Genomic DNA, 13,585 nt, shown 5'->3' on the forward strand with positions numbered 1-13,585 from the left:
AGGTGGCCACAAATCATGTTAACATTAGCATTTATTTTTGATCCCTTCAACTCTATAAAAAGGCCTGTTTCAGGAAAGCTTGTATCCTAAGACTATCCCAAGTATAAAGCTCAAAAACAACTAATGTGAATAAGATTTTTTTCCTTCAAATAACACCCTTAAGCTTCAAGAGACAATTCACCCTACATTATGCTTTTGAGCCTTCACTGGCCCACCTGTGTGTCTTAAGAGTTTTGAAAAACTGATTTTGGAAACAACTCAAGGCAGTAAAATCCTTGTAAAAAAGTTTTCTCTTCAGTGTCTCCTGGGTCATTCTCAAAAACAGAAATCTACATTAAGTTAATAAAATCATGCTAGACTTTAGAGTCAACACCATGTTTGACCCAGATTCATATTCAAGGATACCTTTAGCCTCATTTCTTAAACAAACAAGATTTATGCAATGGTGGTATGTTTGTGTGTGAGTATGCACCTGCCTGTGTCTTCAGCACCATTTACCTCTTCCTGAACCCCCTGTGTAATTCCAAGCACAGTGAGGATCACAGGTAGAGTGAAACATTATTATTGCTTCAAGTCAGCTTTTATTAGGTGTCAAAGAATCCCCACCAGCCAAAACCAGATTAATTTATTACATCACTCTTGGAAATCATGTGTGTTATTAGCTATTTTAATATTGCTACTAGTCTGCGTAATACCCTAAGCATATGTAACACTTGGCATATGCAAACCATAAGACAAAGTTCCTGCCTCTATTTTCCTATGTAAGTACCACTCCCCCTGCTTTGTTTTGTAGTTTGGCAAATAATTTACTTTAGTAATATAAATATTTGAGCTGCAAACCACCACAGCATTCAAAGCCTTTGGCACTGCATGATAGTCATGTATTATTTGCTTCAATACAAAAGGTAATCCCTGTGTTTTTATTAAGAAGCTGGCACCAGATGTACTCAAGATGCTGGTTAAACATACCAAACAATCAGCAAATTCTCAGCCATGATGTACAAATCCAACATTATCCTCTAGGACCTGTAGTTCCCTGAAAAACACCTTCAACGTTGCAAGAGAGACAACTTTTAGGGATTTAAAATCAGATTTAGGAGAAAAAATAATTTCTGTGATGTGTCTGTCTGTTTTCAAATGCTCAGCACTGCCCTACCAGCCAAGCAGCACCTTCAAAGGCTTTGTTTTGGAGAACATAAAATTTCCCTGTGTCTTCAAATTTGGCTTTTCCTTTCCTTTCAGCACAAGCATCAGGGATGCCTTATCCTCTTCCTAGATCTGCCAGTGAAGCACAAACTTAATTCCTATGTGGGCTTCAGTATTGCCTCCAACACTCAGCTCTTCCAGCAATGCCCTTGTATTGTTCTGCAGCAAAGAAACTTCTCCATGCTCAAACAGGCAGAACAGATGAGCAAAACTTGCAACACCCAGCAGTTCAGACCCCTAGAAACAAGATCAACAGCCACATTTTAACTCACAGGAGGAGGGCTGTGGGAGCACTTAAGATCTCCAGGGTGTCCCCAAACTGGTGGGAGGTTTGGAGATAGGCTCTCAATACTGGGGGTTACGACACCTTTCCCTTAGGAAAAGTAGAAAGCCGAAAGGTAACTCTAAGCATTCATTACTCTTTTTTACCACTTAGAATCATAATCTGCCGGGAAATCTATACTGATAATCACAGTACTGGTTGCCAGACCATCAGATGCCAAAGGAAAAGGACGAAGGAGGATTAATCTGTGGAGGTGTTGGCAAAGCATGACAGCTGCAGAGGGCCTGAGCAATTCCTTTAAAAAAATGGAAGTGCAAATTGCTAAAATGGTACTGGAAGAGAGACTTAACTTAACACACAGGCAGACATTGATGTCTGAAGCTTGACTATGACAAGAAGCAGGGAAATGTAAATGCAGTGGTCATTAATGGGCATTATGAACAGGCAGGTAGTTTTGACAGCATGTTCTCAGCTGGAAGCTCTATTCCCAGGGACTGCTTATCTTCCACATCCACTTCTTTCAGCAACCATATAAATGCAGCAGGCAGATTTGCCAACCACAGGCATGCAACTGCTGGATAATGGTAGTGGTTGCCAGTTAGGCCCATAGCCAAAGCTGCTGCCTGGACAAACTGAGAAAACCTGGCTTTCCTGATTCCTATCACCAGCATTTCCACTTACTGCTGAGACACACAGAGAAAAGATAGGTCTTCAGGGCAGGGACATCACTGCTATCAAACACTGGTTTATATTCTGCAGAGAAGCTGCTTGCCTCTCCTTGCTGAGGTGACTCCCTTGTATAGGCAGACATACACTGGAAGAGAAAGGAGGATACAGGGAACCTTACTGGTGACAAGAACAGATCCGGGGCAGAGTTCATGCTGTCAGCTGACACTGAGCCTTTCAGGGTACTCCAACCCAAACACTAGGTGGGAGATTTTAGCATTTCTGCATAATAATAGAAGCAACAAAAATAATAATACCATAAATAATGGCTATATGTGTGTCCAACATCACACACTTGCTCTCATGTTTTTCTCTGTTTACTAGTTACTGAGCTACTAATAACAGCTAACAGGAAAGATGGTGCTACAGAGCATGGAAAGAAAACCATTTCACAAAGTGAACCTCCTCAAGTCGGCTAGTAGCGTGAAGGATAGAAATTACTGTAAAGCTTCTGAACAGTAAAACCAGAATTAACCTCTGCCCTTGTGACTGATCAATGCCTAGAGTAAATCCCGATGGATTTCAGACCCACCCTTCCCTAAAGGTTACCTATTCCAGCCTGACATGTAAATAATTAAACTATCTCTGCACGTTGCCAAGATAGGAAGAAGAAAGGCTATTGCTATTCCACGTAACTACAGATAAACTTGGCCCTCCTTCCATCTGCTGAAATTACAGCCAAAGCCATGAAGACAGCATGAGGAGGAATCCATTACTCAGGAGTTAATGTTCCTGCCTGCACTGGACAAAATAAGAGCTCTGAACCAGCCACTGGAGATAACACACACAGCAAAGACAAAACATTCAAGGCCAAGGTTACCAAGAGGGCACTGAATTAGGGTTATGTTTGCTGCACCACTGGTAGAGCACAAACTTTCTGAATAAACCACAGAAGGACATCTAGTTGCCAATCAGGGATTAAAAGGACACATTGTAACTGTGAAGATTACAAACCAAACTGTGAAGATTTTGAATTTGCTAAGAATTTCAACGGAGTTATGGCTTTGCTGCATCGTCACAGTCATTGATTCTTGGTTATTTCTAATAAAAATCAGCTAAGGCAACATAGAACAAACATGGTTTGTTCAAGGCACATAATAAAGCAATAATAAAGCATTTCTGTGATAAGGGAATGCATCCCTAAATTAAACTGTGGGAAATTTCCTATTCTTGGACATGAAGCCATTTGCAAAACCTGAATTACTAATGTCATTTAAAATGTCGTATCTACAAAAGAATATATAAAACCTGCATAGTTTCTGTCAATAAAATGCAAAGTACACAAGCAATCTGTATTTTGAAGGTCACACAAGCAATATGAACCATGAACTTCAGGATTCATGAAACGGTGACATTTTAAAGTGTGAGGAAAGAAAAAAATTCTGTCTTGTCCATAACATGAAATATTAAAATTAGAAAACTGTAAATATTACAATTCAGTAAAAATATTTGGGATACAACTTCTAATATTAATGAATTTTCTGCTGAGGAAAAAAATCAACAACTAGCTACCATGAAGTCAATAATTCACAATTTTATTCTGATTTGCATAATCCAGGAGAATGTCATGTGACTTCACCTGGATGAAACCTGTTTTTTGCAGAAGAAACACCATCTTAAAAGATACCTTTTTAACTTTTGTCAATTCAAATATGTTTAAATACATAAATACAATTTATGTTTAAAAACTATCTTTCTTTATGCTATTAATCACAAGGGTTCAGAGTTATTCATAACGTCAAATAGTACCAAATCCAGGGTCTCTTTCCCAGCAGCTCACTACGTGCTGTTGGCAACAGTATACTGTAAAACTCATAATTTATTAACCCCCTAGGTGTTGTAACACCGAGCTAAAGCCGCAGACAGGAGGCATTTAGCAAGTTATATGTGCCACACAGTTTCACAGCAAAGGATTTCCTGCTGTGCTTTTCTTGCCTCCCACTTTTTTATGACTTTTTTTTCCCTCATGGTAACTGCCAAGCCTCACATACTTTGAAGATGCTTCCTTATTTTGCCCTAACACTCTCTCTCATTTCAGAAAGTGTTGCTGTGCATTAATCAAGGAGACATTTAACATATCCTGAAGAAGTTTTACCTTTTTTCAAATGCTGATAGTGAAGTCTGACACAAAATTACATGATGGACACCTTCCATTCCCAGAAGTGTCCAAGGCCAGGTTGGATGTGGCTGCTCTGGTGGAAGACATCCCTGCCCATGGTAAGGGGTTAGAACTACATGATCTTTAAGGTCCCTTCCAACCCAAACCATTCCATGACGCTTTACAGGACAGTGTCCTGGCTAGAGACCAGCTATTCCATACGCTGAAGCTGAAAGGAGACAAGTAGCAAGGGCAGTTGCCACAATGAGGGTTTTGATGGAAAGCACCGAGATGTGCACTTTTATCTCTGGTTGCACCAGCTGAGGAAAAAAGATTTCTTATTGTTGTTGCGTGCCACTGGAAGTGGCAGTAGCCCTGTTTTTGTGACTTCTAAGAAAGCCTCATTTATCAGCCACCTTCCTGAACACAGTTCGGCATATCAGACCAAAACTGTTCAATATGTACTTCAAGGTTCAGCAGGAGGGATGTCTCCTTTGACCACATCAATGCGGTATCAAAGTCAGGCAGGAAAACTACGCGCCAAAACTAACTTTAGGCAGGAAGACATTTAGAGTATATAACATTATATAACGTCAGTACTAGTTTTATTGTCGCTCCCTCTCTTTTCCTCTATACTCCCACAGAGCCATCAAGAAGCTTTACAACATAACTCAATAAGACAGTGACAGGAACTGAGGAGCATTGCTCTGCTGGGGAGTGTTTATAGGGGTAAGAGAGCTGGTTACCCACTCAATTCATAAAGTCAGGAATAAAGTCTTTGCCACTTTAACATTATTGACACTCTAAAAGACCCAAAACATATAATTCCTGTGATATTGGAAGAGTGTAGGTGGAAGAAGATGGTAAAGAACACATAACAGGGAAGAAATTATGCAAGTTTTCTGCTTTTTACGTGAAAATAAATCCAGGCATGCATTTCATACAGGGTCCCAATTCAGCTACATAGGGCCGGCCACATTTTCCACTAAGAACAGAGTACATGCATGTGACACTTGTGTCATCCTTTGTAAAGCAGGCCAGGCACCCAGAGCCACCCAAAGCTGAGCCTTTATGACACTGGAGGTAAATAACAGGCTCTTTCCCACACCCTGAAAGCTGGCTGTGCAGGAAAAACACAGTTTATTCAGCAATTTAATTGCTTGAAATTATTTGTACTATTACTTGTATCATAGTTGCTGAGATGTCAAGCACTGGGTCACTGCCCTCCAGGGAGTAGCTCAGCCCCCCGGGCCAGTGTCTGGGCACACCGGGCAGGACGGAAGGGCCGGGAGAGGCCGGGAGCGGGAGCGGCCTCACGCTCAGGCCCCGCCAGCCCCTCAACCCCAGCCCCTCAGCCCCAGCCCCTCCACACCGGCCCGGCCCGGGCCCGCCCCCCGGCGCTCTCTCGCGAGACTTGGGCGCTGTAAACGCGATGTCCTTTGGGGCACTGGTGAGGGGGAGGGCACGGGGGAGGGAGGCAAACCTTTGATTGATAGTGGCTTTCACCAATAGGCGAGGGGAGCGGCGAGGTTTTAGCCAATAGCTTCGCTGAGAGCCGAGCGGTGAGCCAATGGTGATGGCAGGGGGCGGGGCTCACCGCTGGCTGATTGATCCCAGCTCTGGCGTTGTTCAGTCGGAGCGAGAACATTCTAGAGGTGAGTACGGGGCAGCCATTGCCGGGTCCCGTCCGCCGGCCCCTCCTGCCTCAGCTGTGTGCCTCTCGCCGCCTCTCCCTCCCCTCTTCCCTTCTCTCCCCCCTTCTCCTCCCTCTCCCTCACAGGTGCCGCCGCTAACGATGCTCCTGATTGTGTCTTGCCCGCAGATTGCCCGGCACCGCTCTCCCTGGTGATACCGCCCGCCCCAGGACGCCGGGACCCGGAGGCTGCGGCGTCCGCCTCCGCCTCCCTCTCCGTCTGGATATAAGCGCCCCCTCGGCCGTGTTCTCCTCTCACAATCGGCTTCGTCGCAGCCCGGGGCGAGCAGCGTTGGGTTTATGTCTTTATTGGACGAAAACGGTGAGTGTTAATGGTGGGCTAGGGCGGATGAGGGCAGCGGGGTGAGGGTGGGGAAGGCAGGCGGATGGTTTGGGCTGGGCTGGGGCCTCAGGCTGTCGCTGAACGGTGGATATTTGCAGAGGTTTGGTGTAAAGCGTTCGGCGCTTTGACGGGAGGGGGAAGAGAAGCAAGGGCCGGGGGGGGGGGGGGAACATAAAAGCGCGCAACAAAATTCAACCCTAAAAGCCGTAGATCTTCAGCAATTTGTTTTTGGGGGGCAGTGAGGCGTTTTTTTTTTAATATTTATTTATATTCATTTCACTGCCACCATGCGACGAGACAAGATGGCGGCGGCGGGGCCGCGCCTCCCGCGCTGTGGCGGCGGGGGGGGGGGGGGGGGGGGGGGCGGTGGCGCAGTTCCCACCGGCCGCGGGGGGGGGGCGCTCGGCCCCGGGGACACTCGGGGGGCGGCCCGGGCGGGGGGGGGGGGGGGGGGCGGTGGAGCTCCCCTGGCCCGCGGCGCATGCGCGGCCGGGGGTGACTCCCCCATGGCTCCCAGCGCTGACTCAGTGCTTAATTGCTGCATTTATGACTCATCGCGAGCAGGGCGGGGACGCGGCGCTGTGCGGCAGGGAGTCGGTCTGTCTTCCCGCTCTCTCCTCCGTGCGCGGCATATAGCGGGGTGGTGCTTGGGATGAGGTGTCGTAGGGACCAGGAGAGGGAGCTTCAGCCTGCAGCAAACAAGTGCTGCACTCCGGAAGGAGAGAAAAATGGTGCGCTCCTTCTGGGAACCTGGTCACCGAGAGAGCTGCTTCCTCAGCACTTCTGCAAACCCGTGGTCAGGTTATGCGGTGGCTCGTCTTAGACATTCTGGGGAAGGAAATAGTGTGTATAAAACGGAGTCCGCGGTGTATTTTTTGCTGAGGAAGGGTAAAATTGTATCGGGGCTAATGTAGAACGCTAGGCACGTACAAGTCTATATTCTTATTCTGTAAAGACGTTTTAAACCTGACCAGAGGGACTCGGATCGTGTTGTACCATAGGCACGCTCTTACGCATAAATGCTAAGAAGGCTTTTTTTTAATGTGTCAACGCTTCTGTCATTAGTGATAACAACATGATGACGTGTCAGAATAGCCATGCTCTGTAGTCAGGGTTGCCTGTGTAGTCAACCAGTTGTGGTTTAAGTACTCTTAGATCTGATTATAGAGGCACGTGTTAATTTAAATATGTAAATACTGCTCAAGGCAACGTTAATAATAGGATTCATCCTCCTTCCCCTTCCTCCCCCTCCCTTCCCCCAAAGAAAAAAATCAACTGGAAAAGCTGCTGCACTGCTCTGTACCTCTGCATTGCTAGGCTTTCTACAGTGAAGCAACTTCTGTCAGACTTATCAGACTTATTGTTAAGTCAGAACTCAACAGAAGCTGCTATGAGAATCCATAAGTGAGAGGGAGAATTACGTAATTTTCAACTCCTTTCCACTCCGATCCAAAAACTGGTAAGCCATGTAAAAACTATGTTGGGCTGCTGCTTCATCTTAATTATATTTCTCAGCATTTTGGTGGACTTCCGTTTCTGTGATAGGTTCATGCTAATGTGGAATTTGAAATGGATTTCCAAATCTTTCTCCTGATTTCCTGTGCCCTTCAGCCTGAAGCCATACCACATGACCCTTATGGTGCAACTCACTGGTTTGCATAATAAATCAAGGAGTGTGCCCTTCCTGAGTGATCCCAGAACTCCTGCTGGAGTTAATTGTATAAAGAAGTAGTTGTAAGCTGTTCAGTGGTTTTAGGGTAGTAAGAGCGGGTGAAAAGCTTTGTAGTGCAGTTTAAAAAAGTTATTTAGGAGTACAAGCCAAGGCTGGATTTCAGTTCCCTAGGTTGAAGAAAGCCATAGCATAACAAGTGTACTTTTTTGTTTTTCTCTAGATATGATTTCTTATATAGCTTTGTAGCAAGAGTGAATTGATGTTCATTAAGCTAAACTTATTTTTTTCTGTCTGTTAACACTTGCAGAGCTGTTGCGCAGCCACTGGTACCTGTATTGGGGAAACATAGCATACAAGCAAGAACCTTACAGCCTCAGTGGCGAAAATTTTTTCATGTCAGAGACCGAGAACTCTTGCAGTCGTTTATGTCATCCCGTCTTCTCCAGACAGAAGATACCAAAAAACTGCAATCAAAGATCTCTTCATCTTATTGATAAAGCTACTAATAAGGCAAAATGTCTGTCAACGTCAACCGCAGTGTTTCAGATCAGTTCTATCGCTACAAAATGCCCCGTCTGATTGCCAAGGTAACTTTCTAAGCAGCAGCTGTAAGCAGGGAGTGTTCTCCCAGGAGGGGAAAGAGAAGTCCTGATAATGCTTGTCTGCTCCTTCGGTCCACACTAAGTGCATGTTAGGTCTTGGAAGGAGATGCACTTAAAAGCAGTATTTTTGTGTAGCTAAATGGGAAATGCACACTGGGTTTTTCTGTTGCAAGCATTTAATCTTAAAATGTTACTTGTTTTCTTTAGGTGGAGGGCAAAGGAAATGGAATAAAGACAGTTATAGTCAACATGGTTGACGTTGCAAAGGCGCTTAATCGGCCTCCAACGTGTAAGTAGTAGTGTGGAATGACACAGCATTTTTTAATGCTTTTGTGTTTGAAGTGGTAGTGTTAATGAAAGATTTGTAAGAAATAAATGTGATTAGCTCAGGATTAAATAATGGACAGAAAGAAACAGTAGCCTATTTAATTGCTGTTTATGAATCACAGCAGAGATATGAATGTGGTAATAGCTATAATTCTTCCTTTACAGATCCCACCAAATTTTTTGGTTGTGAGCTGGGAGCACAGACCCAGTTTGATGTTAAGAATGACCGTTACATTGTCAATGGATCTCATGAGGCGAATAAGCTGCAAGACATGTTGGATGGATTCATTAGAAAATTTGTTCTCTGTCCTGAGTGTGAGAATCCTGAAACTGATCTGGTGAGTGCTCTCTGTATTAATAGTGACACTATGGAAACACTGTATTGGATTGTTAGTGGAAATGGTGCAAAGTTAAAAGCAGACTTGAATATCTATGAGCAGAAAAGCAAGTATGCAGTCTTGCACCATTTGGGCAGATTTTTCATCTCTAACAGTTCATAACTTCTGGAATAAATTTTTAATTCTAAATTTGTCTTTAGAGGGCAATACAAAGTTTTTGAAACCTCTGCCTTAATCATTTGGAGATGATAATGTAGACATCAGGTTTAGGCTTTAATGCAATTGTTCTGTAAGTGGTGAATTACCTGGAGGTTGTTCTCTCTTTACAGCATGTCAATCCTAAGAAACAAACTATAGGTAACTCCTGCAAAGCCTGTGGCTATCGAGGCATGCTTGACACAAACCATAAACTCTGCACGTTCATTCTCAAAAACCCACCTGGTAAGTGCCTTTCCTTATTTCCAGGGATAAAAATAACTTCTGTATTGGTGGCAGTAGAAAAATAAATAGATCACATCTAATTGAAATGTAAGATGGCACCAGCATACTCCTAGAGTATGTCTGGGGGTCAAGATGAAGCAGCCATGCTGGTAATGTGTTTCTTCCTTACAAAATGTCCTCCCCAAGTAGAGCTATTTGTTCAAAGCTGGATTTACCTCTGCAGGACAAAACTTAAAAGGAAGGAATGTCATTGGCAGTAGCTTGTGGTAGCTGTTCCTTTAGGTCAGTATGAAGTCTGAGAGTAGGAAGTAAAAACTGTAGTAAATGCAAACTGTAATCTGTGCAAGCAACACTCTGTAGTAAGCATCTAGTTGCCTGCTGCAATTTAAGCTTGCTAGAATAGAAAAGTCTAACCTATTCCAGGGGTCTCTGCTTTGTGAGGTCACCTGTTATATAGACTTGGACAACTTTAGCAACAAACAAGACTTTGACTGCAGCTGAGGGATTCCCCACCAAATGTACATCTTCCCTGAGTCTTTTTGGGAATGGGTACTGCCCATAACATGCTGCTGATGAAAGCATCCAAACCCACTTGGGGATTTGGCGGAGGTGCAGGGACTTTCTAGTTTGCTCTAGTTCATAGAACAAAACATTCACTTGCAGAAAGTGGTGACACTGGTACAGGAAAGAAAGAAAAGGAGAAGAAGAACAGAAAAGGCAAGGACAAAGAGAATGGTTCTGTGTCCAGCAATGAGACACTTCCACCCCCACCACCAGAGGAGATTACTCCTCCACAGGTTGTGGTAAGTAGAAGGGAAGGTGGGGAGATAAGGGTGTGTGGTGTGTTGCTAAGATTTAAAACTTTGAAATCACTGGCATTCCTCACTGGTCAACATTGCACCTAAAGGTCTTATTACTGTATTTAGAACTTAGTGCTGGAGTAGAAGGGTCCCTGGTTTTCCTCTATAGCAGCTTTATCAGCTCATTAGTACCAGCATTTGTGCTCCTTGCTAAGTGAAAGCTGCCTGTCCTTTATCACTCTCTTTCAGGCACCTGGATTGTCTCCTGTGTACTAGGTAGAATGGTAAAACTGCATTTCCAGTAGCCCTACAAATGGCTGTTGACTAGGTCTAGCTTACATTTGTTATTTCTTATGTTTACATTTTCTCCATGATCTTTGACTTGCAGATGGTACTAGAAACACGTCTTTAGTTCTATCAGAATGCTGTTAAATCTGTGTCATTTCTATCCTCGCATAATACTAAGCCTGAGGTAATATTGTGTCAGTCTCTTGTTTCGGTTTTGTATTGTAGGAGGAGGAGGATGATGACGACTGGGGTGAGGACACAACAGAAGAAGCCCAGAGGCGTAGAATGGATGAAATCAGTGACCATGCGAAGAACCTCACACTTAGTGAAGACCTGGAAAGAACTATAGAGGAGAGAGTCAACTTACTGTTTGATTTTGTAAAGGTAACTATTCTCTGGTTGTTGGCTTGATGTAATCACTCAGCTGTAATTGTACAAACTGCTTGTAAGGAAACTAAAAGCAGCTTGCTCAAGCTTCTGCCAAGTACTGGTTCTAGCAGTGGTGGGAAGGGATGACTGCAAAGAGCATTAATACAGACCTTAAGTGGCATTAAAATGTTTCTGTACCTGTTCCCCTCTAGAAAAAGAAGGAAGAAGGTGTCATTGATGCTTCTGACAAAGACATTGTAGCAGAAGCAGAGAGACTGGATGTAAAGGCTATGGGCCCACTTGTTCTCACTGAAGTCCTTTTTGATGAAAAGATTCGTGAACAAATCAAAAAATACAGACGTCACTTCCTTCGTGTAAGCCATCTGTTCTGCACTCCTTATGACAACTGTTCAAGAGCTTTTTTGTAGCAGTTGATTGGTACTATGGGGAAGGACTTGTGTTTTATTTTTTGAACTTTATTTAGGTAGGGGGAACTGCTGGGAAGGATAGTATGAATTATTGTAAACTTTGTAGTCTCATGGGGCTGCTGCTTCTCTACTCAGTCTGGAGAGAATGTAAAAAAGCTTATTCAATCACTTTTGCTTTTATCACAATTCTAGTTCTGCCACAACAACAAGAAAGCTCAGAGGTACCTTCTCCATGGCTTCGAGTGTGTGGTAGCTATGCATCAGTCCCAGCTTATTACAAAAATACCACATATTTTGAAGGAAATGTATGATGCAGATCTTCTGGAAGAAGAAGTCATCCTTGGCTGGGCAGAAAAGGTAAAGGGCAGTATGTAATGTACTGTAGCAGTTAAATACCTGAAGGTAGCCTATTGCATCTGGCTTTTCTCTATTTCGGTGTAGCGAGAGAGAAGCCCATTCAGAAAAATGGGCTGTGAAAGGCAGTGGGTGATGAGATCAGAGTTCCAGTTTAGGCAGTATTTGGGTACAATCTGGTGTGAACTCCTTCAGTTTTCACACAAAATCTGTCTTTCAGGCCTCAAAGAAATACGTTTCAAAGGACCTTGCCAAAGAAATCCGTGTCAAAGCAGAACCATTTATTAAATGGCTAAAGGAAGCTGAAGAAGAATCTTCCGGTAATGAAGAAGAGGATGAAGATGAAAACATAGAGGTAGGAAAGGCTCATTTACTGTAAGCTGCTCCAAGGCTGCACTGTTCCTGCATGCTTGTCTTGCCAACCTTGTTCTGATGCACTCTAAAATAGATTATGGGGGTGTTACTGTGCATGTTGGGAACAGGAGCAACACTCAATTTACAGTGCTTTGTAAAGTATAGCTAATTGTTGTCAGATGTCTTCATGGGATCACTGTAATGCACTTGCACCTGGGTTACCCAGGACTACCATTCTGCAGTGACAGTCTCTTGCATCATAACAGCTCATGTAGTGCAAGGTTGACAGGCAGTATCAAGCATTATGTCTCATGCTGTAGATTAGTTAATGGGGGTGTGTTTGCTAGATAAGCTGTTGGAAGAATAATTTTCCTCACAGTTTAGGCCTAGGTAGAATCTGTTGGTTACACTCCAGCTGGCTGTGGCTGGGTGTGCTTTTACACAGGGATTGGTTAGTTCTCCTCCCAGCACTGTAATGCTGCTTCCTCCAGATAAATGTGCACAGCTCTGCCCTACAGAGCAGGAGTTCATGGCCATGGTCAGGAGGGTGGTTGGGTGTTGGAATTAATGCAGTGCTTAGGGCAGTAGGTGCTGTGGTTAAAGGAAGTGTCTTGTCTCCACAGGTGGTGTACTCCACAACTGCCAGTGTACCTAAAGTTGAAACTGTGAAGCCTGCAAACAATAAAGATGATGATATCGATATTGATGCCATTTAAAGTGATGCAACATAGCTTCCAGCATAGTAATGCAAACTTTCTGCATTTTCTGCCAGAAGTGTGACTTGTATGTGCACAAGCTGAAATGGCTTAACATCCTGTTACTTTGTATTCTAAAATGTATCTTTTTACTGTGACTGGTCTTGTGTTACTAAGCCTAATACCAAGGAGTCAGCACGTCGGTGAACTGATCTAGTTTGCAACTGGCATGTTGTATTTTGTTTTTCTAACTTGTGTTGGACACATACTTGGAGCACATTTATACAGTTGTGGAAATAAAGGGTTTGGTTTTGGTCAATCTTCATTTGTGACTCAACCCCTTATTGCCTTTGCAAGTAAGTATTTATGCAGCTCAGTGAAACATGGTGAAGCTGATCACACAATGACAATATCTTGAATGAGACAAAAACTCCACCCTAAACACTTTTCCAACAGTGGAGGTTTGAAACCTGGATAAGAAGCAGGTGTTGGGTAATGAACAGTGTGCAGCTGCCAGCTTCTTAAAACAGGACAGCTGTCTGTATTCTGGTCTTTGGTGGCTTGGGTT

General features: G+C 43.7%; 1 protein-coding gene and 1 non-coding gene across 4 annotated transcripts; both read left to right on the forward strand.

Moving 5' to 3' along the window:
• The first annotated feature begins 5,995 nt into the window (after positions 1–5,995).
• Positions 5,996–13,342, forward strand: EIF5 (eukaryotic translation initiation factor 5). Of its 3 annotated transcripts, none has more exons than XM_062495661.1 (12): positions 5,996–6,328; positions 7,614–7,808; positions 8,329–8,608; positions 8,831–8,912; positions 9,116–9,288; positions 9,618–9,729; positions 10,393–10,532; positions 11,043–11,201; positions 11,399–11,560; positions 11,807–11,971; positions 12,189–12,323; positions 12,946–13,342. In XM_062495661.1, the coding sequence occupies exons 3-12, from the start codon at positions 8,537–8,539 to the stop codon at positions 13,036–13,038; spliced, it is 1,293 nt and encodes a 430-aa protein (XP_062351645.1). In that variant the 5' UTR covers positions 5,996–6,328; positions 7,614–7,808; positions 8,329–8,536; the 3' UTR covers positions 13,039–13,342. The 3 variants fall into 3 exon arrangements, with proteins under 3 accessions (XP_062351645.1, XP_062351647.1, XP_062351646.1); XM_062495663.1 differs by having other exon boundaries at positions 7,667–7,808; XM_062495662.1 differs by lacking the exon at positions 7,614–7,808.
• LOC134045883 (small nucleolar RNA SNORA28) lies at positions 10,074–10,197 on the forward strand. Its single transcript, XR_009933340.1, has one exon. It is a non-coding gene; the product is annotated as a small nucleolar RNA SNORA28 (small nucleolar RNA).
• Positions 13,343–13,585: the final 243 nt, after the last annotated feature.

This window comes from Cinclus cinclus, chromosome 6 (genome assembly GCF_963662255.1).
Source record: "Cinclus cinclus chromosome 6, bCinCin1.1, whole genome shotgun sequence".
NCBI lineage: Eukaryota > Metazoa > Chordata > Aves > Passeriformes > Cinclidae > Cinclus > Cinclus cinclus.

Coding starts and splice junctions, on each gene's coding strand:
- EIF5 (XM_062495661.1), top strand. CDS start 8,537: ATGTCTGTCAACGTCAACCGCAGTGTTTCAGATCAGTTCTATCGCTAC. Junction 8,609..8,830: donor TGCCCCGTCTGATTGCCAAG/GTAACTTTCTAA, acceptor TGTTTTCTTTAG/GTGGAGGGCAAAGGAAATGG. Junction 11,972..12,188: donor TCCTTGGCTGGGCAGAAAAG/GTAAAGGGCAGT, acceptor TCTGTCTTTCAG/GCCTCAAAGAAATACGTTTC.